The sequence below is a fragment of the Brachypodium distachyon genome, chromosome 2 (genome assembly GCF_000005505.3).
Source record: "Brachypodium distachyon strain Bd21 chromosome 2, Brachypodium_distachyon_v3.0, whole genome shotgun sequence".
In the NCBI taxonomy this organism is placed as follows: Eukaryota; Viridiplantae; Streptophyta; class Magnoliopsida; order Poales; family Poaceae; genus Brachypodium; species Brachypodium distachyon.
In genome coordinates this window covers 22,727,367-22,748,890 of record NC_016132.3, presented here as the reverse complement: position 1 = coordinate 22,748,890, position 21,524 = coordinate 22,727,367, and the positions used below count along the sequence as shown (strand labels likewise).

Below are 21,524 nucleotides of genomic sequence, written 5' to 3'. Positions count from 1 at the left end.
GATGGTACTGGTGCTTGTCAGGTCAGGTCAGGTCAGGACGACGGCCGATGGACGAGGCCGAGGAAGGGCTTCGGCTCACTCAACAACGGCTTGACCGTACTGGCCGTGGATTTTACCGCTTGTCATTAAGTCATTTTCTTTCTCTCTCCGTTTCTCCTTTGCCGTCGACGTCTGCCGTTTACTTTTGCGGGCTGGACTAGAAGTCGGCATCGTCAGCCCATCAGTGAAACGGGCCAACAACAACGGTGTCCACTGGGTTCCATCAGTAGCACCGTTCGCTAAAAAAATAAAGCACCAAATCCCTCCCAGCGACGGCACAGGCGCAGTATGCGTTTGGTCGAGTGGGTAAATTATGGATTTTTCTTTTCAGTTTAGGCCTCGCTATATTTCAGCCGCCTGTTTTTAAAGAGAAGTTTTAAATCTTAGTTAACGCACCAGAATCGTTGGATTGAAATCTAAATGACATTTTTACTCTCTCATTTTTCACATATTACCGTTGGATCGTCGACTGATCTCTAAGCTGAAAAACACGTGACTACTCAATAGCAAAACCGGTTTTTTTCTGCATAGGTAACCCTGGATTTTTTCGATACCCAATGTTTAGTTGAGGGGACAATAGGGATATGAGTAGCAATTGTATTTGATATATGGCTGGTGAAATCCGAAAATTTTGGCCATGTGAACTCGACTAATCGGACGCGCTCACATTCCACGAAAATCTCAGTCCATTTATCTCGTCTCACCCCTCCTCATCTCAACTACCCCCTGATTCACTCGCTCCCTCCACCACTATCTCCCCTGGCGGCGGGGCGTGGATCTCACCGAGGAGGCGACGATGATGCGCATGGTGGAGCTCTAAACCATAGGTATGGATCTCGATCTGCTTGTCTCTCTCATTCTTTCCATTCGTGACCTAGCTGCGCCGAGCTCTCTCCCCCTCAATCCACCTCTTGTCGACGCTCATCTCTGTCTCTTGATGGAGATAAGCTCCCTCTCCCCGGGTCTCTCTCTCTCTCAATCTCCATCGGAACGTGGTTTTTTTTCTTGATAAAACTGTATGTATGATATTGATAAATTATTGTAGTGTTTGGTGAAATGCATGTTATCATGTGTTGATACGGAGTATTATTTTGTCGAACCTTGAATTGTAAATGGATTACAAGACAAAGATGTTAGGCTTCATTATATACGCTAATCATATCAATGATGGTATTGCTTTGTGAGTCTATGAAACGAAAAAGGAGAGAACCTATTACATACGGCCCAATGGTTGAGAGGGATAGGATGAGAATATATTATCTAGATAATAAAATATGAAAAAATCATACACAATCTGTACAAACATGATTGGGCTTCGAAAAGCATCTTTCTTCCGACTTAGTACACTTTTGATGGACCATCTATTGCATGAAGACACGATACATATGTGTGTCAAACAACAAGTCTACCCAAATAGGAATTGGATTCATCCACAGGTAACCAAACACAGTCAATAAATATTACTATCCGTGCCATCCGTTGCTATTCCTGTTTATTTTTGCTTACCATTGAATCAAACACACCCTTATAGAGCGCCTCCTCACTTCCACTGAAGCCGCTTTCTTCCCAAGCCCACTTGGTCCGCGCGAGGTAACATATCAACGGAGTCCCTTTTTTTTGCACTAACCTTTCTCCACCAACTATGCATTGATCCGGGGACTAGGATGTTGTTCTCCCGTTCATTCTCTACGTTAAGAACATGGATTGTTTTAAGTTTTCTTTATTTCTTGATGACAAACCTTCTTTCAAGTTTGCCCAAAGAGAAGAATTTTTCTGGACCTCGGTAGGCTAGATTATAATTATGATGTATTAGGCTACTCATAGTGAGAGTAACTTAGATAGTAACATAAGTGCCAACTAGGCATTTTTGAGAAAAGATGACTAACTTGATCCATATAAGTCAGATCTCAATTCAAACTCAAGACTGACATTCCTAGTTTATTGGACTCTTTCTAACAGACTCGATCGTATCCTACCAGGATAAATATTACTTGATTTATTTCTTTTCTTTTCCTAATCTTCTATCTCTAAAATAATCTATCCAATGCCTTAATTATGCCTTCACGTTTATGCCTGTCTTTTGCTGCTTTGTTCACCCACGACCATAACAGACTGGTTGTTAATGCGTATGATATTTCCCTTCTATTGAATTTCCAGGGAATCTGCCAGATAGTGACCAAGAAAATGTCGAATAGATCATCACGTGACAAGAACAAGGTGTCTGACACTCTATATGGAGAAGATGTAGATCCAGCATACAAAATGTTTCTGGATCATCTAAGTAAAGATGGGGATAGCTATGTCCTTCATGTGCCAAATGGGGACCATGGCATGCCTGTTACGGTTAGGTATGAAGTTGCAAACGACAAAGATGGCACAGATACCCCCAACATTTCGCCATGCATAAGTCAGGGCGGTGTAAACATCAGGCGACCAGGTGTAACATCAGCCGGGGCTGCCAATGTAAGTGTTGGTCAGTCCATTACACCAAGGACATCATCTTTGGAGAGCAAGACCTCGGAGATTGATGAATCTTATGCTAAATTTCTGAGTCTTACAAAGATGGTTGATGGTTTCATGGTTACCGAGATAGAACCAGGTGTTACAATTGTATATGAGCAAGAAGAGGAGACACCTGCTGCATATGGTGAATTGAAAACTGTCAGTGATACACCTGTTCGGGTGTATTCTAGAAGAACTGTCAGTTCCAGAAAGGAAAGAGCACCTTTGACGACTGCACTTGAAAACATGGAGGAAGAGGATGAGGTGCGTACAGATGAAGATAGACTTGAACAAACAGATAATAGGCATAATGTTATATCTAAGGAAAGCCACTATCCGGAGGCATGTGAAGATGATCAAGGAGCACCTCTTGGTCTTCCTAGTGGCGTTACATCTACATTTGATGAACAACTTGATTCTTTTCTCAGTCGGCCATATGACAGAAACGAATTCCAAGAGCTTCTAAGGAAAGCCACTTTCCGGAAGCCTGTGACTAGACAAAGACACTTGCGAAATGCATCCAAGTTCTATGCCACAGGAGAGCTTGGACTATCATATCTTGATGAGTACCCAGGTAATTACTATATTTTGATGGCCATTTTTGTAGCTTGATAAGGTTATACATTGTTGTTCCTTCATTCTGGTTGGGGTCTAAAAGCTCCATTTTGAACCTAGATTTGAGCAAGGTATAAGCATTCCGGTAACTTTAAATTTATGACCCATACAAGCTTCTATGTTTTTTGTTATCTTTTGATTCTCATTGCATCTATAGCAGTTTTGGAGGCTTTGCTTTTGATGCTGCAACATAAATTTGCATTTTGTGAATAACTTGGTGGGATCGAATTATTTTACTACTAGAACTAATGTTTGCTATGGCCTGCAGATCTAGCCACACAAATAGACTCGGCTGACTGTGATGAGAGACGACTGAACCTCCTGCGAAAATTCTTCTTCTGGTTGCAGGTGATCTATTTTCACCATCCCAGTTATTGTTTTGTTTTCCAGTACTAATGATCTCTCTTCTTTTACGGGATATACTAATGATCTCTTATAGTACTAAGTTAGTAAATTCTAAATGGTCCAAACGTGATGTTTTACCTAGCTAAAACTTTGTGGTGCATGTTCCTTAATTGATCTTAGAATTGGCGTATGGAGAATTGTTGATGAAACATTAATTTTACTACATACATAGAAGGGGAACTGGTTTGATTTTCGTTTTCTTTCTGTGCATCTTAGTTCTTGAATCAGATCTGGTGACTGAATGTGCGTGCAATACGTAGTAGTATTCCAGTATTGCAACTTTAGTAGGGGCAAAAGGTAATGTTCTCCGTGCATTCCAAATTGCACCTCTCGTGTGCTGGCCAAGTGGCCGTGGTAAAGACAGTGGACAGTCAGCTGGACTAAAGCCAAGTTTATTCGCATCATCTGCAGAACTTGACCCAAGAAGGGGCGTACATGCCATGGATCCCCAAGGCGCCAGTCAGTAATCCCATCAATGTAGAGGACTGATAACATCAAGAAATGCGGGCTTTCTGAGATGTTCCCAAAATGAAAGAACAGACTCCGTTGTCAGGGCCGAAGGATGAGCTGCGCGAGCCTCTCCACTCCTTGCACTAAGCCATTTGGCGGCCAGCCAACCATTTACAACTGTTGTGCCGCTTCATTTAAGTCGTCCGAGACGACAGTATGCTAGTTCTGGGTTTGTGATTTATCCAGAGCTTTGCAATCTTCAGTGATAAACGATACTAGTAGAAGTTTTGTTGTTCTGGGTTTGTGATTTCATAGCATTTTCTTCTGTACCAGTTGAAGCTGAGAAAATATACCGTGGAAACCAAGTGAATCAGCTGAATTGTTATAGACTTTATGGGAGTTGATGAAGACTTTAGCATCGTATTATCATGCGGTACCCCTTCGTTTTGTTTTGGCAACGGTGAGATACGCCGAAAGGAAGGAAACTACTATCCCGAGAATGCTGACGCGACTTACGGCCCGCTCTATGATCCGGTGGCTCGTAAACAGCTCGTACTTGATCTGTCCGGGTCTCCGCCTCTCCGGGAATCAGCATGCAGACCTCCGTACGAGCGGCCGTGTCTACGGAAGTACCATGCGATGGGTAGTCTTTGATCCGATTAATTGATGTAGACCGATTGACCAATTAATCGGCGAAAATTGAGCAACAAGCGAACAGGGCTACGCACAAAAAACCGAAACAAACGGAGAAACGGCAACGGAAGCCAGGCACAGCGGCCGCGTCTCCAGCCGCCTCCACCACGGCCATGCTCATATCGTCGTCCCGTGGCAAGCACTTGCTGCCAACTTGTACTGACCCACCGGCCCCACAAGTCAAACCATGGATTAGGACTTACATGCAATGGATTAGACGAGTATGTGTTTTCCGTAAAAGAAAGATGTCTAGTGGGTGTTTCGTGCAAAGAAGTGACCAGTGGAATGTGCAATTTTCTCCCTGCCGTCAGCTCTGATTCTGTTGTGGCAGCAGCTGTCCGTCAGGCCATCCCTCCACCCATGCATGCTTCCACCTCCAGCCCTCCCCTTCCCAAATTATCCACATTTACCAGACATTGCAGCAGCTAAGCTTCCCTCTCCCTCTAACTGACTGGGAACTGGTGTTTCTCCCCTCCATCTGTTATCTGCTGCCTTGCTCTACTCTGTTCGTTGAATGCTTTACTTGCTGGCTCAAAGCTGAAGCTAAACGCTTTTGACGGATTACTGTTAATGATTGAATCTTGATATTGATGGCTGACTAGCATGCTCTTGCTAATTTTATTTTATTTCGTGTACAGCATCACCCGGACACTAAACGGTTGTGAGGTGCTTAACCATATCATCGTAGTATCTATGGGCTAATGAGTTTATCTAAGATGCCCATAGAAGAAATCGCTGCAGATGGTAATTAGAACAATGCATGAAAAATTCAGCACACGTAGAGAACAAAACTGAAATTTCAGAAGAAAAAGAAAATCGCTAGATATGCCTCAATGGAATACTGGGTCCGGTAGTTATTTTGTCATAAAACATTTTTCAGTACAAAAACATAAATACTTCAGCTCTGATAAATCTAGCTTCGCCCGTATTAAAAGTTTTCTCCAACTGGGGATCAAGTCGCACCAGAGCATCCTTCTCCGAGAATGCTAGATACTGGCGGCCATCTGCTTCAATTTTCTACTACTTCTCTAAATCCTCTATTTCTCTTTCAATGAAACATCCTCACTTGATAAATTTAGATATGAGGCATGCTCAGCAACAGTTTGCACGGTCACTGGACTTAGTTTTCTGCATTCTTCCAGGGGAATTACTTCTATTCTTCGCTGGTTTATTGCCTTCAGACTGATACTCACTATAAGAACTTATGTTACTACTTGCTAAATTCTTTCCTGCTTCAAGAGCATTTCTTTTAGGGTCTTTTACAGGAACTAGCACGGTGGCCCTCGCAAATGCGAGGGCAACAACCTTAGTGTGTTGAAAATGTTTGAAAATTAATTTATGGCTTCACTGATCTTTATGTCATGCGACTCAAAATGTTGCGATTCTACAACACATCATAAATTATGATAGAAGAGAATATGACCTTGGATGGTGAAAAGATTTTAGAACGAATTTATATGTAGGCAAAGATTATCAATGTCATTTTTAAATACCATATAAATAAGTGACGTGTGTTGATTATATTTAATCGAGCCAACTTGCATTCGATCCACTTAAAAAAGAAGTGTTTTTGTTTATGAGGAAACCGGAAGCCAAATCCGTACATAGAATTGAACTTTATATTTCAAGCTAGCTGTCACTAGAGAACTTTCCTTCTTTATTCTTGGTGACAGAGTTGTACATATTTGAGAAACTGGTTCAACTCTTCTGTGAGAAAAGGACTTCTTTTACTCTATTTTGTACGCAAGCCGGAACAAATATCTATACCAATATATTAAATTGTAGTTGGTGGTCATGGTACGGGCGTTGCGGTACATCACTTCACCGAAATTATGAATCTATCACCGCTGTCCCCACGCCCCTTTTAATCCCGGCTCCCGCTGACCTCAAGCGCAGAAAAAACACGTACCGCCCAAAAAAGAGAAAAAACAAAGAGAGCCCTCCTCACTCCTCCTCCTCTCATGCGAATCTCACCTCCACCCCCTACCCGATCCGGATCTTGCCGCCGCCCTTTGGAACTTGCCAGCGCCCGCCGCCGCTCTTGGTCGCCTCCACCAGCTCATGCGCGTCGGCAGCGTCCGTGTGCGGAAGGCGGCTGCGGACCAGCGGCTCCGTCGTGTGCCCCGACCGCCGCCTCCACCGGCTCGTGCGCGCCGGTGGCTCCCCGCGGGACTTGGACGATGATGGGATGAGCCTGAGGCTGGGATGGTGATGGCCTCGCGCAAGGCAGCAGGGACCGCGTCGGCGTGAGCCATCGGTACGTGGCCCTCCCGACGGGTAGTGGCGCGTGGCGACCAGTGGCTGGACGTGATGTGTGGACGGTGCGCGGGCGCGCCGAACGAGCGGACAAGGCTGCGAGAGGGCGCAGGCGGGCAGCGCACAGGCGTGCAAGGGGGAGCAGGCGGCACGCGGGAGCGGACGGGCGGTGGGAATCTACTGGCAGAGGCGGGACACACAAGCAGGCGGCCGCAGCATGGCGACGTATGTTCGGTGGTGGGATGAGTCGGGATGGGGAGAGGAGGAGTTTGCACTCAGGATGGATGGAGAGCATAGTCAGAGGGAGAGCGGGAGAAATTGGGATAAGCGATTTCCGAAATAAAGTACGGAGTAGGAGTAATAGTAGAACAGGGCAAGGATCCATTAAGCAAAATTTTATACTGCTGCTTGATTTGTGATGGCTGCTGCTGGCTGCTGTCTTAATCGATATACTATGTTTAAATCATCACCACACGGGAGGTCGAGCGGCTTGGACAGATGGAAGTGATAAACATCATCATTGCTACATGTTCTTCATTATTCATGATAATATTGAGAATCACTTCATGAATTCAGCAAAAAAGTTGAAAACGCTCACACATGACTTTTCAAGTGTGGTGTATGTGAGAACAGTGATAACTCGGAGGTAGAGAACAAAAGACTTGAGCATGTGTCACTTTCTCTTTGCACGGTATATAGAAATAAGACATGTACAAAAGAGAAAGAGATCAGAGTATAGCCTACGAAAATAAACATATCATAATCGTTATATATATAATCATGAAATACATCAACATTTAATTTGACGTTTTGATACAATTTTCCGTTGTTCCGTGGCACGGGTCTTTTGCTAGTACAAAATAGTATTTCAGAAGGAAATTCATGTATATCTTCTCCGCACATCTCATGACAAAATTTTGGGTGTCGGATGAAACTGTTTTATTCACAACATAGAAGGAATTCCCTTGTTCCTTGTTAGTAACGAAACCATTCGTGAACTACATTTCCTTCAAATTGTTCTTTCCTCATACCTTGAAAAAAAATGGTGATTTCACATATAACAAAATTCAGGACAAACCATATTAACTATACATTATGTGGTCCATCACTAATATTGCAAACCTGCTTAACTGGACTATTTACCCAAATAGAAAAGGGGGCTAATCCAGAAACATATATAAGATCTAATGAAGTAAGAGGATGAAAGGGGGGACTACCCCCTTTGCTAGATCTTCCTTTCGCTACCTTTGTTTCCTCTAGTAGCTACAATATAAATGTTTTCCTGCAATCAACGGAGTATGCCAAAAAAATACTTTAATTATTTTAGTAGGTACCAGCAAAATTTTATTCCTGTTGATGTTTCACATGTTGATATACAAGGAAACCTCAAATCTTTGGAAGACATCTAATTGTTTACTAACTCAAATCATGGTATGTGAAGTGATCAATAAGCTCTTCGTGTATATAGAGAATTTGTAGGTACATAAGGTTCTTGCAATATTTACCACATGGTGGTGCTGTGCTCTAAGTTTAAACCTGACAAATCGCAATGGTGTAATACAGGGAAATAAAGGGACATCTCGGCGAGTGATCATACTGGAATATGCCAAGAATATTCACAATTATCTTTAATACTACCAATATAATGTTCCTTTTCGTTGTTTGACATGGATCTGTAAGAAAATCTGGAATACCAAAAAGAATGGCGATGTCTTCTAAGTTTTTAATGTAAATCATGGAAGCATTTATTTTTTACTTTTATTCTACTCTTCAAATCCTAACAATCAATAATAAGTACTTCCTCCGTTCCTAACACAAACCATGGACTGGTCAATTGACTGATAAGCTCCCTGTATATAAATGGAATATCTTTGTAGATTAAGATCTTGCAATACTTTCCCCATGCTGGGCTTGCGCTTGTATTTTCACAATATCTTGTAATGAAAACAAATGGAGATATAGAATCATTGCAAACTTCCAGACTTGATCAAGTGGTAAAAGGAGGGACTGGGTAGGAACAATGGGATAACAACAAAAAATTCATTACCTAGGGACAACTGGATAATCATATAGAATTATGACATACATATACTATTTATGACGTTTGAACCCAGTAAACAACATGCATAATGGCAGAAGCTTTTGCTTACTCAAGCATATGTGCCAATAATCTTCAGTGCTTGCTCATGTAGGATCCCGACCAACCATACCCTGTTTCAAAAAACAGAATTTTCCCATGTGTTGAATCGCTCCTCAAAAGCAGTGTATTCTGTATGTATAAATACTGTTGTTCCTTCCATTATCACCGCCACAAATTCTGAATAATCTCTCCTCAAGTCCTGCATGTGTCAGTCAAGAAAAATAATTTAGCTTCTTCAAAAATACATGTGTTCTCAGTTCTGTCTCTCCTTTTTAGTAATAAAATGAATCTGTGTTGTGCAACATTGCATCTGACTTATATGTACCCTATATATATAGGGAAATTACAAGGTACTTCCGGGTGTAGTTACCCCAATTTCCCGTTGCGTTGTCGATCGCAATCGGCTCCAGAGATGACCTCCTTGAATTCATTAGCATCGTTGTTTATTTTTTGTTGGCCACTTGCCCCATGTTGTTTATTTTTTCGGGTGAACAACACATTCAGAAAATGTTGCTTGGCACTACTCACCTCTAGGGCCTTTGGGTTTTCATCTATGATTTTCCTTTCCAGAGAAAGAGGCATCAAGCCTCATCCAAATTATTTGATAGAAGTCTTGAACTCACGTTCTTGTAGTCATTCTCACGTTGGCTGGGCTCGTAGTAGATCTCACGGGATTGTGTTCGGTAGAGCAATAGAGCTTAAACATGATGGCTAATACAGAATTCCGATTATGTTAAGCTGAGCGAACCGTGATCGTGTTCTCGCAACGGAGAAAAAGAATCGTGATGAAGACGGACAGAGACACTATTGAAAAGCGTGCAACTTTTTTTTCACAAAAAAAGAAAAGAAAAGCGTGCAACTTTTAATCTCAACCGTTATGCCAACGTGACATATTTATATCCGTGTTTCCTTTTAATGATTCAGCCCAACGTAACATTAAGCAAACGATTTGTAATACTCGTAGTTCTCATATCTAACGGCTGAAAATAATTGGGGGTGACGTGGATCAACGTGGAAGCTCCCCTCGGTACCCCTCATATTGCTTTTAGTATATAATAGATAATAGATAGATGCTGCCTGGTGCAAACTCCTGATTATTTTCAATGTAAGAACTTGATGATTCTCCCGGTTATGTTGCCACCTCGATTGCAAAAAATAAAAACCTTGAGAAATGTCATCTTGAACCTGCGGTTCTGGCCTAAGCCGACATCCCGGCCACATTACCAGAATTAGCCTCGCCGAACCCTTTTTGGACCTAAGTATTACAATAATCCCAGTTTAGTGATTTATGTGTGCGTTTTCTGAGTTCGTGGACTAAACTATGCATTTGCTCCGAGTTTATGGACTAGTGGTGCATTTCATTCCTCAATTTTTCTGTCTCTACTTTTTTGTTTTCCCTTATTATTCTTTTGAAAAATTACCTTGTACGCTCGTTCTACATAGGCCTCACCTAGTCACCTGGATACATCATTGCATTCGGCCATTCCACAGAAATCATATCTAGCTAGTCTCAATAGATGCACTAAAATCCCACTTGAAATCCCTCTGGTCAGCCCATAAATTCCACGCATTTAGGTAGATGAAGCTCAAGCAAGGAGCGTGAGCATGAGTGCATAAAGCAAGATACAGAACGGAGAAAAACGAAAACCTACCGCATCAGACAGGTCCCGCGAGGGGCTCGATGACCGGCTGCACCGCCGCCGCGGCAGGCAGAGAGGGCGGCAAGGTGGCTGCCAGGCCGGCCTCCTTGAGTAGCTTCTTCCACGACACAATGGTGGTCTCCCCTGGCCGGAGCTCCACGGAGAAAATCTGCTTCCCGCCCCCGTCCGCACCCACCGCCGTCGGGGCCGCCGGAGCAGGCGTTGCCACAGCGCCCATCGCAGGAACCCTTGCCGTGGTCGAGGGGGAGTGCCGGAGTGGTGGTTAGTTTTGTTTTTCTTTTCTTTTTGAGAGAAAAGTGGTGGTTAGTTTTTTTTTAGAGCAAAAAAGTGGTGGTTAGTTTGTGGCCTCTTGCGGGCTGGACCAAAAGTCGGCATCCTCGGCCCATCGATGAAGCGGGCCGAAATCAACGATGTCCGTTTTGTTTCCGGCTGCATGGGCCTCCGGTTTATTCGAGATTCGAGAAGCGAAATCCCTCCCGGCGGCGGCACAGGAGACGGGGACGCAGTCTTTGTTGGCGAGCGCCTCCCAAATTCGCTTCACAAACGCAAAGACGCCTAAAAAAAACCGGACGGAGGCAGGAAGCTCCACCTGCTCCCCACGAGGTAACAGAGCAACGGAGTCTTTTTTTTTAATCTTTTTCTCCAGTTGCTTCTCTGATGCAGTAGCCGGCAGATCCGTTCGGAGCTAACCCTCGGTGTCGCCATTACCGTTACCGAGTGAGAAGGAGAGGCAATCCACCACTCCGCTCTTCTTCTTGCAGGTGCGCTTCCGTCCTCGAATTTATTCCTAAAATACTGTTGTGCGCAGCGGGACTCTGCGGGAGAGATCTCTCCATGATGTGGTATTCAATGTGGGGGGATTGGGCTGACGGTTTCCTTGTGCTTTATTGGTTTCTTCTCTAAGTTAGTACTACTGCCTTTGGGAGTCTACTCTGCAGAAGAGGGTTAGTACTACCTTTCATTGTTGTGCCTGTAGTCTGTACTCTGCAGAAGAGGGTTTTGGGAGTTGTGACCGAATAAAGTCGTTTGGTTCCTAACTTTGAGAATTTCTGTATGCTATTTGCTATTACGTTCTAATATCTGAGAGGTGTAAAGTTGATTGTTTGAACATTGTGATTTCGACTCAAATCTTACATCTTAGGGTGATGAGTTGTATGCATTGCTAGTCACAGTTCGACACGTGCCCACGATATTCATTCTGGTACACACTACTCTGAATTGTAATGCATCGGTAGTGCAGAATCGCAGAATTGTTTCAGCGTCGTATGGTCTTTACAAAGTGTTCGTCCAATCTGAATGATCACAATTTGGAGAAGGCGCTCAGTTGATCTTTTTTGCCATGGCAGGAACAATATCTGTGAATTATTATGCTATTTTTCCATGGTAAATTGGTAATCGTCATGCCGGTATTCTCAGCTGTGTAAGAATTCAGTTTTGATCACAATTGTTGACACATCCAGTGATGTCTTTGGGTTTATTAGATTGTTTCGTTCTGTTGGATACTTGTGTTTTCCTTTAGCTCCAGTTGCCTAGTGTTGTGATCTTTCAGTGTAGGTTGCTTGCAAGAATTAGTTGCTTAGTTTTCCGTTAGGTCCAGTTGCCTAGCATTGTGATGTTTCAGTGTAGGTTGCATGCAGGAATTACCTTTGTATTGCTCTCTTTGTTTTATGGTAGTTACCGATAGACTATGTTATGGACCTTGCCCTTGGTCCACAATGGGGTAAATTGGGTAGGGTAAAGGTCCGAAGACCAGGATTGGGCACTTGCCCTCAACAATCCGGCAGCAGGGCTCTATCCCTAACGTGATTAGAGGTTCTGAGGCTTTGGGAAACTTTTAATTATTTATTCATTGCTTAAAACTATTACATGCTGCTCCTTTATATAGGACGACTAACTTTATCCATAAGTCAGATCTCAATTCAAACTCAAGACTGCAACTATATCTCTACTTTCCTAGTTTAATTGGACTCTTCCTAATTCAATCTGTCTCTTTCTAATAGACCCAATCATATCCTACCAAGATACATACTAATTTGGCACGCAATTTGGCACGCAACCTTTATGAAACGGAGGGAGTACTTGATTTATTCCTTTTCCTAATCTTCTATCTCTAACATAATCTATCCAATGCCTTCACGTTTATGCCAATCTTCTTCTGCTTTGTGCACCTACGACCATAACTAAAACAACGACAAGAATTTAGAATTGGATGGAGTATAATTTATCCCTTCTATTGAATTTCCAGGGAATCTGCCAGATAGGTGACCAAGAAAATGGCGACTAGATCATCACGTAACAGGAACAAGGTGTCTGACAGTCTATATGGCGAAGATGTAGATCCAGCATACAAAATGTTTTTGGATCATCTAAGTATAGATGGGGATAACTTTGTCCTTCATGTGCCAAATGGGGACCATGGCATGCCTCTTACGGTTAGGTATGAAGTTGCAAAGCGCAAAGATGGCACAGATGTCCCCAACATTTCCCCATGCAGAAGTCAGGGTGGTGCAAACGTCTGGCGACCAGGTGTAACATCAGCCGGGGCTGCTAATATAAGTGTTGGTCAGTCCATTCCACCAAGGGCATCATCTTTGGAGAACAAGACCTCGGAGATTGATGAATCTTATGCTAAATTTCTGAGCCTTACAAAGATCGTTGATGGTTTCATGGTTACTGAGATAGAACCTGGTGTTACAATTGTATATGGGCAAGAAGAGGAGACACCTGCTGGATATGATGAATTGAGAACTGCCAGTTCCACAAAGGAACGAGTACCTTTGACGACTGTCCTTGAAAGCATGGAGGACGAGGATGAGGTACGTACAGATGACGATAGACTTGAACCGACTGATAATGATCATAACATTATATCTGAACATGTGATGGATGACCTCGTTCACACAATTTGAATAATCAGGATTTAATCTGCACATGCGAGCATGAACTTGTACCTCACACTGAATATTCTGATTTCAACGTGAGTTATACTTCTACTTAGTTTTTGCTTTGTCTCTTTAAATGGTGATGTCCTTATTCTATAGCTTTCATTTTGGGCGTAGGCATGTGAAGATGATCAAGGAGCAGCTCTTGTTCTTCCTAGTGGCATTACATCTACATTTGATGAAAAACTTGATTCTTTTCTCAGTCGGCCATATGACAGAAAAGAATTCGAAGAGCTTCTAAGGAAAGCCACTGTCCGGATGCCTGTGACCAGACAAAGACACTTGCGAAATGCATCCAAGTCCTATGCCACAGAAGTGCCTGGACTATCATATCTTGATGAGTACCCAGGTAATTAGTAATATTTTGATGGCCACTGTCCGGAAGCCTGTGACTATACAAAGACACTTATACATTGTTGTTCCTTCATTGTGGTTGGGGTCTAAGAGCTCCATGTTGAACCTAGATTTGAGCAAGGTATAAGCATTACGGTTACTGTGAATTTATGACCCGGTACTAGTCCTAATCGATATATCCCCCCAGCCTAGAACTTTGACAAAATGAATTATAGATCTTCAAAATAAATGAATGAATGAATGAATGTGATGTTGAAAGGCCTTACTTCTTTTCACTGTTATCATTTTTTTCTGTTTTGCCAGGAATTGTATGGGTCATCAAATTCCATTAGAAGTCACTAAGCTCAGCTGTTCTTCAGCAATTCATAACTAGATAAAATTATATGTAGCATTTGACATAGAACAAGAAATCATGATTTGTAAGTGGCTTGTGGTTGAAGGCTTAGTTAGCCTTAGCTGTTTTCTGCTGTTAATTTATTGTGCTTCTATTTATTGCAGCCAGTGTGATTGCTTCTATAAACTGGTCTTTAGATTTTTTGGATTCATGATGCCTATTTGGCTTCTGTGCTTTATTGTTTTGACAAAAGTAACTTTAGTGCTTCTATGTTTTTTGTTATCTTTTGATTCTCATTGCATCTGTTGCAGTTTTGGAGGCTTTGCTTTTGATGCGGCAACATAAATTTGTTTTTTGTGAATTACGTGGTACGGGATCGAATTACTTTACTACCAAAACTAATGTTTGCTATGTCATGCAGATCTAGCCACACAAATAGGCTCCGCTGACTGTGATGAGAGACGATTGAACCTCCTGCGAAAATTCTTCTTCTGGTTGCAGGTGATCTGTTTTCACCATCCCAGTTAATATTGTTTTGTTTTCCAGCACTAGCGATCTCTCTTTTTTTAAGGAAAATACTAATGAGCTCTTATGGTACTAAATCAGTTAATTCTAAATGGTCCAAACGTGATGCTTTACCCAGCTAAAACTGTATGGTGCGTATTCCTTAATTTATCTTAGAGTTGGCCAATGGAATTGGAAAATTACAATTGTTGATGAAACATTTTACTACATACATAGAAGGGGAACTGGTTTGATTTTTTGTTTCCTTTCTGTGCATTTTATTTCTTGCATCAGATCTGGTGACTGAACGTGCATGCAGTATATAGTAGTATTCCAGTATTGCAACTTTAGCAGGGGCAAAAGGTGATGTTCTCCATGCATTTCAAATTGTCCCTCTCGTGTGAGACTGGCCAAGTGGTCATGGTAAAGACGTACAATGGACAGTCAGTTGGACTAAAGCCAAGTTTATTCGCATCATCTGCAGAACTTGACCCACGAGGGGGCGCACATGCCATGGATCCCCAAGGCGGCAGCCAGTAATCCCATCACAGTAGACGACTGATAACAGCGCGGAATGCTGGCTCCCCTGAGAAAAACCTCCGTTGTCAGGACCGAAGGGTGTTCTGTGCGAGCTCCACTCCTTGCACTTCTCCGTTCTGATGCAGCAAAGGTGCCTCGGTAGCCACGTACACATATCAGCCATGGCAGCCAATCAACTGTTGTACACTTGAATCGCTTCATATAAGTCGTGCCGATGATAGTATGCTAGTTCTGGGTTTGTGATTTAGCCGGTGCTTTTCAATCTTCGGTGGTCTCTTTTCGTGATGCTGCTCCTTATTTCGTAGCATTTTTAGTTTATGTGCCAGTTCAAGTTGAGAAAATATACGGTGGAAACCAAGTGATAAATTGAATCAACTGAATTGTTGTAGAATTGTGGCAATTGACAATTTTGAAGCATCGTATTATCATGGGGTACTCCTTGGTCTCTTTTTGGCAAAGGGTGAGATGCGCTGAAAGGAAGGAAACCACTGGCCCGAAAATGCTGACGGGACTTTCGGCCCGCTCTATGAACCGGTGGCTCGTAGACCTGTCTGAGAATCACCACGGCGGCCGTGTCTTGGGAAGCACCACGCGATGGGTTTTGATCTGATTCATCGATGCGGCCTCTAGCGATTGACCAGTTAATAGCCGAAAATTGAGCAAAACATGGATATGCAACAACTAACAAGCGAACAGGGCTACGCAGCCAAAACCGGAACACACGGACAGACGGCCACGGGAAGGCAACCATTTCTTTTGCAAACCACGATACATATTTTTTTGGGGTTTGCTACGGAGAAGTCAGTTGTTTTTTCGTTAAAAATCTATTGACGAGTTTGACCGTCGGATCTTAATCCAACTGCATGTGGAAAGGAGAAAAGTGTGATGTATACTCATATTTTAATACAACGACTTTGATGTGTCGACTGAGATTTAAGCATTTTGCTTAAAAATCAGGCACCTTAAATATAGCCCAACCATTTTTTAGTCGAACAAGGATAGGGATAGAGTAAATGACTGTTTGTATCTAGCTGCTGATGTGCAAAGATTAGCTGTGTTCATTGCCCCAAGGAAGTAGCTAAATTTTCTCCTCCTCTTGTGTGGCTAGAAAATCCCTGCAGAAGTATTGTACCTCTAAAAGGATAATCCCTCCGATCCATATTTAGTCGGATATAACTGGAAACGAAAACCAATTAAATGCATTGTAAAATAAAGATCAATCAATTATACAAGACTTCTAAAATGCAACTGCATTAGCGGTTCTATATACAGATTCAGCTCCTGGATGTGCAGTTTTCACCTAGTGTGTAGTCATCGGAAAACAAGGAAAGAGAAAAGTAGACGGAGGGGGAGAGAGAGAATGAGGTGCACCGATGTGTCCACTGATCAAAACGAGAGCCCCTTCCCCCCATTGCAAGCAAACCAGGTCAGAAGCCCAACCGCAACCAAGCAAAGCACGCGACTACGGGAGCAGGGCAGTTTCCTTTTCCGGCCATCCAACCTGAAGCAAGTCGAAAGCCCCCTCACCTCCATTCCCTCCATGGCAGCCAGCCTCCTTTACTCTCTCCCATCCTCCCCCAACCATGGTGTCATTGACACCCACAGGCCACCATAAAGACCCCCACCACCACAGCTGCTGCTCTCAAGAATCCAGAGAAGGAGGCGGAAGAGGAGAGTAGGAGCTGGGTCTCGGCTTCTTGTAGGTGTTCTTCTCGGCGATTTCTTGGAGGAGATCGAGATGGGCCGCGGCAAGATTGAGATCAAGAGGATCGAGAACACGTCGAACCGGCACGTGACCTTCGCGAAGCGCCGGGCCGGGCTAGTCAAGAAAGCCCGCGAGATCAGCGTGCTCTGCGACGCCGAGGTCGGCGTCGTCATCTTCTCCAGCGCCGGCAAGCTCCATGACTTCTGCTCGCCTAAGACCACGTCAGTTATCTCTCTCTCTCCACCGTTTCTTTGTCTTTGGTGTTCTTTATGTTCTAGCAAGTGCTATGTCTTCTTTGGAACCGATCACAAAGAAGCAAAACCTTGGCTTGCTGTTAGGCTACCGAGGATCCTGGAGAAGTACCAGACTAACTCTGGGAAGATTCTGTGGGATGAGAAGCACAAGGTACTCGTCCGACTGTCAATTCTTGTAGTTTCTTTCAGCAACAACCGAGTAAAAATTGTGCGAAGTCTGGAATCCTTGCAAAATGTTTCAGAGCATCAGCGCAGAGATCGACCGGGTGAAGAAGGAGAACGACAACATGCAGATCGAGCTCAGGCAAGTGTTTCAGCTTTAAATCTTTTCCTTCTTTTCACTTATTCCTGAACACACTTCAATGATTGTATCATGCCACTGATTTTGTAGGCATATGAAAGGAGAGGATCTGAACTCCCTGCAGCCCAAGGAGCTGATCGCGATTGAGGAGGCGCTTCAGAACGGCCAGACCAACCTGAGGGACAAGCAGGCAAGTCTGGGTTTCAGAATTCAGAGCTTTCATAGTTGCAGGTGTTGCAGTTCTGTTTCTTGGAATATTTTTGTCTCTGATGTTAGTGATGTCTCCTTGTTGTTGCAGATGGAGCACTGGAAGATGCATAGGAGGAATGTATGGGCGCTGAATTCGTTATTGAGCTCCTTTTTTTCTGCGACCATGGGGTTTCTTTTCGAATAATTACCATGGAGCTTCTTGTACGAATCCTGATCATTCTCCTCCGTGATTCACTGCAGGAGAAGATGCTGGAGGACGAACACAAGCTGCTGGCTTTTAGGATGGTAATTCTTGAGCAGTTCATCCTAGTTTTCTTCATTCTACTATGGATATCCCTGCGAAATGCTGAGAGACATGATCTTCACCAGCTAATAAAATAATCAAATTCTCTAAAGGCATGATCTTGGTTTTCGTACAGTAGTGCTAATACAGTTATCATTGATCAGAGCAAACACAAAGCATTACTGATCAGAGTCATCTACTCACCAACCAAAAAACTCAACACAAATTAGTTCCTGACTTCGTTTTCTAGCCCTGCCTGTCTTCTATGATCTACATCTGATAACCTGCATTATGAATCACCTCTACCCCAGTCTAATTGAATCAATAAAATTGTAATTCTCAGACAAAATTCAGTGAACATTTGCCGCACTTTCTGCTTTCCTGAAAACAAACCTGAAAGCCGAGAATTCACTGAAGTTTCACTCCTGTTTCCAGCACCAGCAGGATGCTGAGCTGAGCAATGGCATGAGGGAGATGGAGCTTGGGTACCATCACGCAAGGGATTTTGCTCCCCAGATGCCGTTCACCTTCCGAGTGCAGCCCAGCCACCCCAACTTGCAGGAAGACAAGTAGGCCGTTGAATCCTTCCGGGTCTGCTCTGAAAGCTGAAGATGCTAGTTTGCATGTTCTCGAGCGCTCTTGGATGTATCTTTATTTTCATGTCTGCCAGGATGAACTTACTGAGATCCAGTTGTATCAATGTTATCAGCTACATCGCTTTCACCAGAACAGTTGCTGTCCATGTCACTCCTAGCCTTAGGACTGAAAAATGAGGAACTTGGTGTTTCATGTCCGTTCAGTTGCTCCTTGTCCTTGTTGCCAGATAGTGAACAGTTTGTCTTTGTCTTGGTGATGGTTGCTAAAATCCAAAGTAAAAAAGTTTGATGTGAATACCCTTTTGATCATCGGAATGCCTCTTACAGAAAATCAATATAAATCAAGAGGTACACACAACTCTGGACTAAAATTGACCAGAACAAACACAAGCATTACATCACCTAAGCATGTCCCCATTATCCATCAGTGGGCCACTGATAGCCGGCGAAGCGCTGAAGTTGCTCCCCGCTTCGCTGAACATCATGCTGTGGCCATACGGCAGCGGCCGGTCCGGTATCTCTGGTATGTCCATGTCCCCCTCCAGCATTTTTACCGCCTCTGTGATGGTTGGTCGGAGCGCCACCATCACGTGCGCGCACAGGATTCCAACAAGAATAAACCTCTCCATGACCTCTCCTCTTGGGCTCTCACCTGTCGACAAGGTCTCGTCGAGCACCTCCCTTGCCTGACCAGCCTTAATGAGCGTCCATGCCCAGTCGGTAATCAGTACTGGTCCTGCCGGAGCTGTCATGTCGAGCACATGCCTTGCACTTAATATCTCAAGCACGAGAACGCCGAAGCTATACACGTCGCTCTTCTCTGTCAATTGTCCATAGAGTGCATACTCTGGCGCCAGGTAACCATGTGTGCCGGCAACACGCGTCGTGAGGTGAGACTGCCCCTCTCGGCTTCTCCTGGCCAGCCCAAAATCTGCCACACGGGCACGCATCTCAGCGTCAAGCAATATGTTGGTCGCCTTAATGTCCCTGTGATAGATCGCCGGTTTGACACCATAATGCAGATATTCTAGCCCCTTCGCCACATCCATTATTATGGTCCTCCGCTGCGCCCATGTCAATGCTGGCCGCTTGCTGCCTCCCTCGTCCCGGAATATGAACTCCTCGAGCGATCCATTTGGCATAAAGTCATACACGAGGAACATCTGCTTCCCTTCCTCTATGTCGTCATCAACAATGCAGCAGCCACGCAAAGGCACCAGGTTTCTGTGTCGGAGATGGCTGATGATCTCCACCTCGTTGGTGAATTCCTCGTCCCCACCCTCCATGTCCGGGTTGAGCATCTTCTTGATGGCAACAACAGAGCCATCCGCGAGCACGCCGCGGTAGACAACTCCGAACCCACCACGCCCGATGAGGTTTTGGTCCGCAAAGTGGTCTGTCCCCTTGGTCAGTTCCCCAATGCTGAATAGTATCGACCCGGTGTTAGGCCGCAAGTGGGGGCGCCGATCTGACGACCCCTCCTGAATGATCTTCTGGTTTCTGTTCTTGTTCTTCGTATGCCTTCTTTTTCTCCAGACAAAGAATGCCAGAGCTGACATGAGCAGGATGAAGGCGATTGGGATAGTTGTAGCATAGATGGCCACGTTATTGGACTTGTGAGGCGGGGAGGCAGGGGAGGATAGGCCGAGGCCGAGGATGCAATTGGCGGTGGAGGGGGAGGTGGGCCCCGCGATGCTGGAGACCCCAGCGGCGTACATGACGGTGAGGTAGAAGCAGTTCTGCTGCGACTGGGCCGTGGCGTTGGCGGCGGCGGCGATGAGGGGGGAGGTGGCGGCGATGCCGGCAGTGAGGCAGCGGTAGCAGACCGGCAGCGAGGGGATGTCGGGGCCGCAGGCGGCGTCCAGGGCGGCGACGGTACCGTTCCCGACGACGGCCCTGTACTCCGCGGCGGTGGTGACGCCGGCGCAGAAGGACGGGGATGCGGTGAACTCGTCCGGCGACGGGAAGCAGGACTGCACGAGCGAGGCGCCCGGGAGGGACGCCGGCGGCGCGGCGATCCCCGCCGCGAGGTCGGCGAGGCACGCGGCGGAGGCGCCCGCGGACGGGAGGCGGAAGTGGCCCGTGGCGTGGAGCCGCTCCGCAAGGCCGATGCCGAGCACGGAGAGCAGCGTCTGGCAGCAGGCTGTCATGTTCGGCGCGGCGCCCCCGCACGGCGTGGGGTCCCACGGGAACGTCGGCACGTAGCTCAGGTCCAGCGGGCACGTACCGTTGCCGCCGCCGCCGCCTGCTCCAGCCGCGCTCTCCAGCGAGCTGGCGAGCAGAAGCGCCAGGAGTAGCGGGATAATCCTCAGGAGCCTCGAGGTCGGCATTTCGGCGAGCAGCTGGTGTTCGGGGAGGGGACGAGTGGTGGAACTGCAGAGCCTTAGCTTACGTTTTTTTTTATGGAGCCTAGCTTACGTTGGGGAGAGGGAGAGACAGAGTGGTTGGAGTAAAATGGGGCGGCTCCGCTGAGCTTGCGTGTAAGGAATTATTTATAGTTTGCTCGAGAATATGGGTGGATGACGGGTGGGGTCGAGTGCGTCGGATCGATAGGGACGTTGGGGGAAGTAACGTCTGGCTGGTTCGACGGAACGGAAGGTGGCTGGAAGCGAGGGGAGATGGTGGCGCACACTATACGATGACGTGCCAACTCCCCTACAAAATAAAAGATGATGTGCCACTGGCAAGTGGCAACTTGGACGTCAGGGATTTGTTACTTCTGATCGTAAATCAATTGGCA

The 21,524-nt window shown here is 45.0% G+C and overlaps 4 protein-coding genes and 1 long non-coding RNA gene across 13 annotated transcripts; 3 read left to right on the top strand and 2 right to left on the bottom strand.

The window, feature by feature from the left end:
* The first annotated feature begins 1 nt into the window (after nt 1).
* On the top strand, nt 2-4,070 carry LOC100829478. The gene is made up of 4 exons (XM_024458788.1): nt 2-31; nt 2,197-3,115; nt 3,425-3,504; nt 3,973-4,070. The coding sequence occupies exons 1-4, from the start codon at nt 2-4 to the stop codon at nt 4,048-4,050; spliced, it is 1,107 nt and encodes a 368-aa protein (XP_024314556.1). The 3' UTR covers nt 4,051-4,070.
* A 3,626-nt stretch (nt 4,071-7,696) lies between these two features.
* On the bottom strand, nt 7,697-9,299 carry LOC112270685. The gene is made up of 2 exons (XR_002963092.1): nt 9,111-9,299; nt 7,697-7,991 (listed from the first exon to the last, which is right to left on the bottom strand). It is a non-coding gene; the product is annotated as an uncharacterized LOC112270685 (long non-coding RNA).
* Nucleotides 9,300-11,222: 1,923 nt separating this feature from the next.
* Nucleotides 11,223-15,863, top strand: LOC100825411. Of its 6 annotated transcripts, none has more exons than XM_024459452.1 (8): nt 11,223-11,364; nt 11,435-11,522; nt 12,108-12,181; nt 13,007-13,577; nt 13,679-13,738; nt 13,821-14,052; nt 14,813-14,892; nt 15,380-15,863. In XM_024459452.1, the coding sequence occupies exons 4-8, from the start codon at nt 13,035-13,037 to the stop codon at nt 15,455-15,457; spliced, it is 993 nt and encodes a 330-aa protein (XP_024315220.1). In that variant the 5' UTR covers nt 11,223-11,364; nt 11,435-11,522; nt 12,108-12,181; nt 13,007-13,034; the 3' UTR covers nt 15,458-15,863. The 6 variants fall into 6 exon arrangements, 4 of the variants coding, with proteins under 4 accessions (XP_024315220.1, XP_003568422.1, XP_024315221.1 ...); XR_001405963.2 differs by lacking the exons at nt 11,223-11,364; nt 12,108-12,181 and adding exons at nt 14,998-15,047; nt 15,190-15,258 and having other exon boundaries at nt 11,371-11,522; XM_003568374.4 differs by lacking the exon at nt 12,108-12,181.
* Nucleotides 15,864-16,868: 1,005 nt separating this feature from the next.
* On the top strand, nt 16,869-18,981 carry LOC100825104 (MADS-box transcription factor 4-like). 3 transcript variants are annotated; one of them, XM_003568373.4, is made up of 7 exons: nt 16,869-17,361; nt 17,479-17,545; nt 17,637-17,698; nt 17,786-17,885; nt 17,994-18,023; nt 18,146-18,190; nt 18,624-18,981. In XM_003568373.4, the coding sequence occupies exons 1-7, from the start codon at nt 17,174-17,176 to the stop codon at nt 18,759-18,761; spliced, it is 630 nt and encodes a 209-aa protein (XP_003568421.1). In that variant the 5' UTR covers nt 16,869-17,173; the 3' UTR covers nt 18,762-18,981. The 3 variants fall into 3 exon arrangements, with proteins under 3 accessions (XP_003568421.1, XP_024313923.1, NP_001289793.1); NM_001302864.1 differs by having other exon boundaries at nt 17,174-17,361; nt 17,637-17,704; nt 18,624-18,761; XM_024458155.1 differs by having other exon boundaries at nt 16,869-17,545.
* On the bottom strand, nt 18,267-21,261 carry LOC100824803 (probable receptor-like protein kinase At1g11050). 2 transcript variants are annotated; one of them, XM_003568372.4, is made up of 2 exons: nt 19,187-21,261; nt 18,267-19,047 (listed from the first exon to the last, which is right to left on the bottom strand). In XM_003568372.4, the coding sequence occupies exons 1-2, from the start codon at nt 21,112-21,114 to the stop codon at nt 18,975-18,977; spliced, it is 2,001 nt and encodes a 666-aa protein (XP_003568420.2). In that variant the 5' UTR covers nt 21,115-21,261; the 3' UTR covers nt 18,267-18,974. The 2 variants fall into 2 exon arrangements, with proteins under 2 accessions (XP_003568420.2, XP_014755035.1); XM_014899549.2 differs by lacking the exon at nt 18,267-19,047 and having other exon boundaries at nt 19,069-21,261.
* Nucleotides 21,262-21,524: the final 263 nt, after the last annotated feature.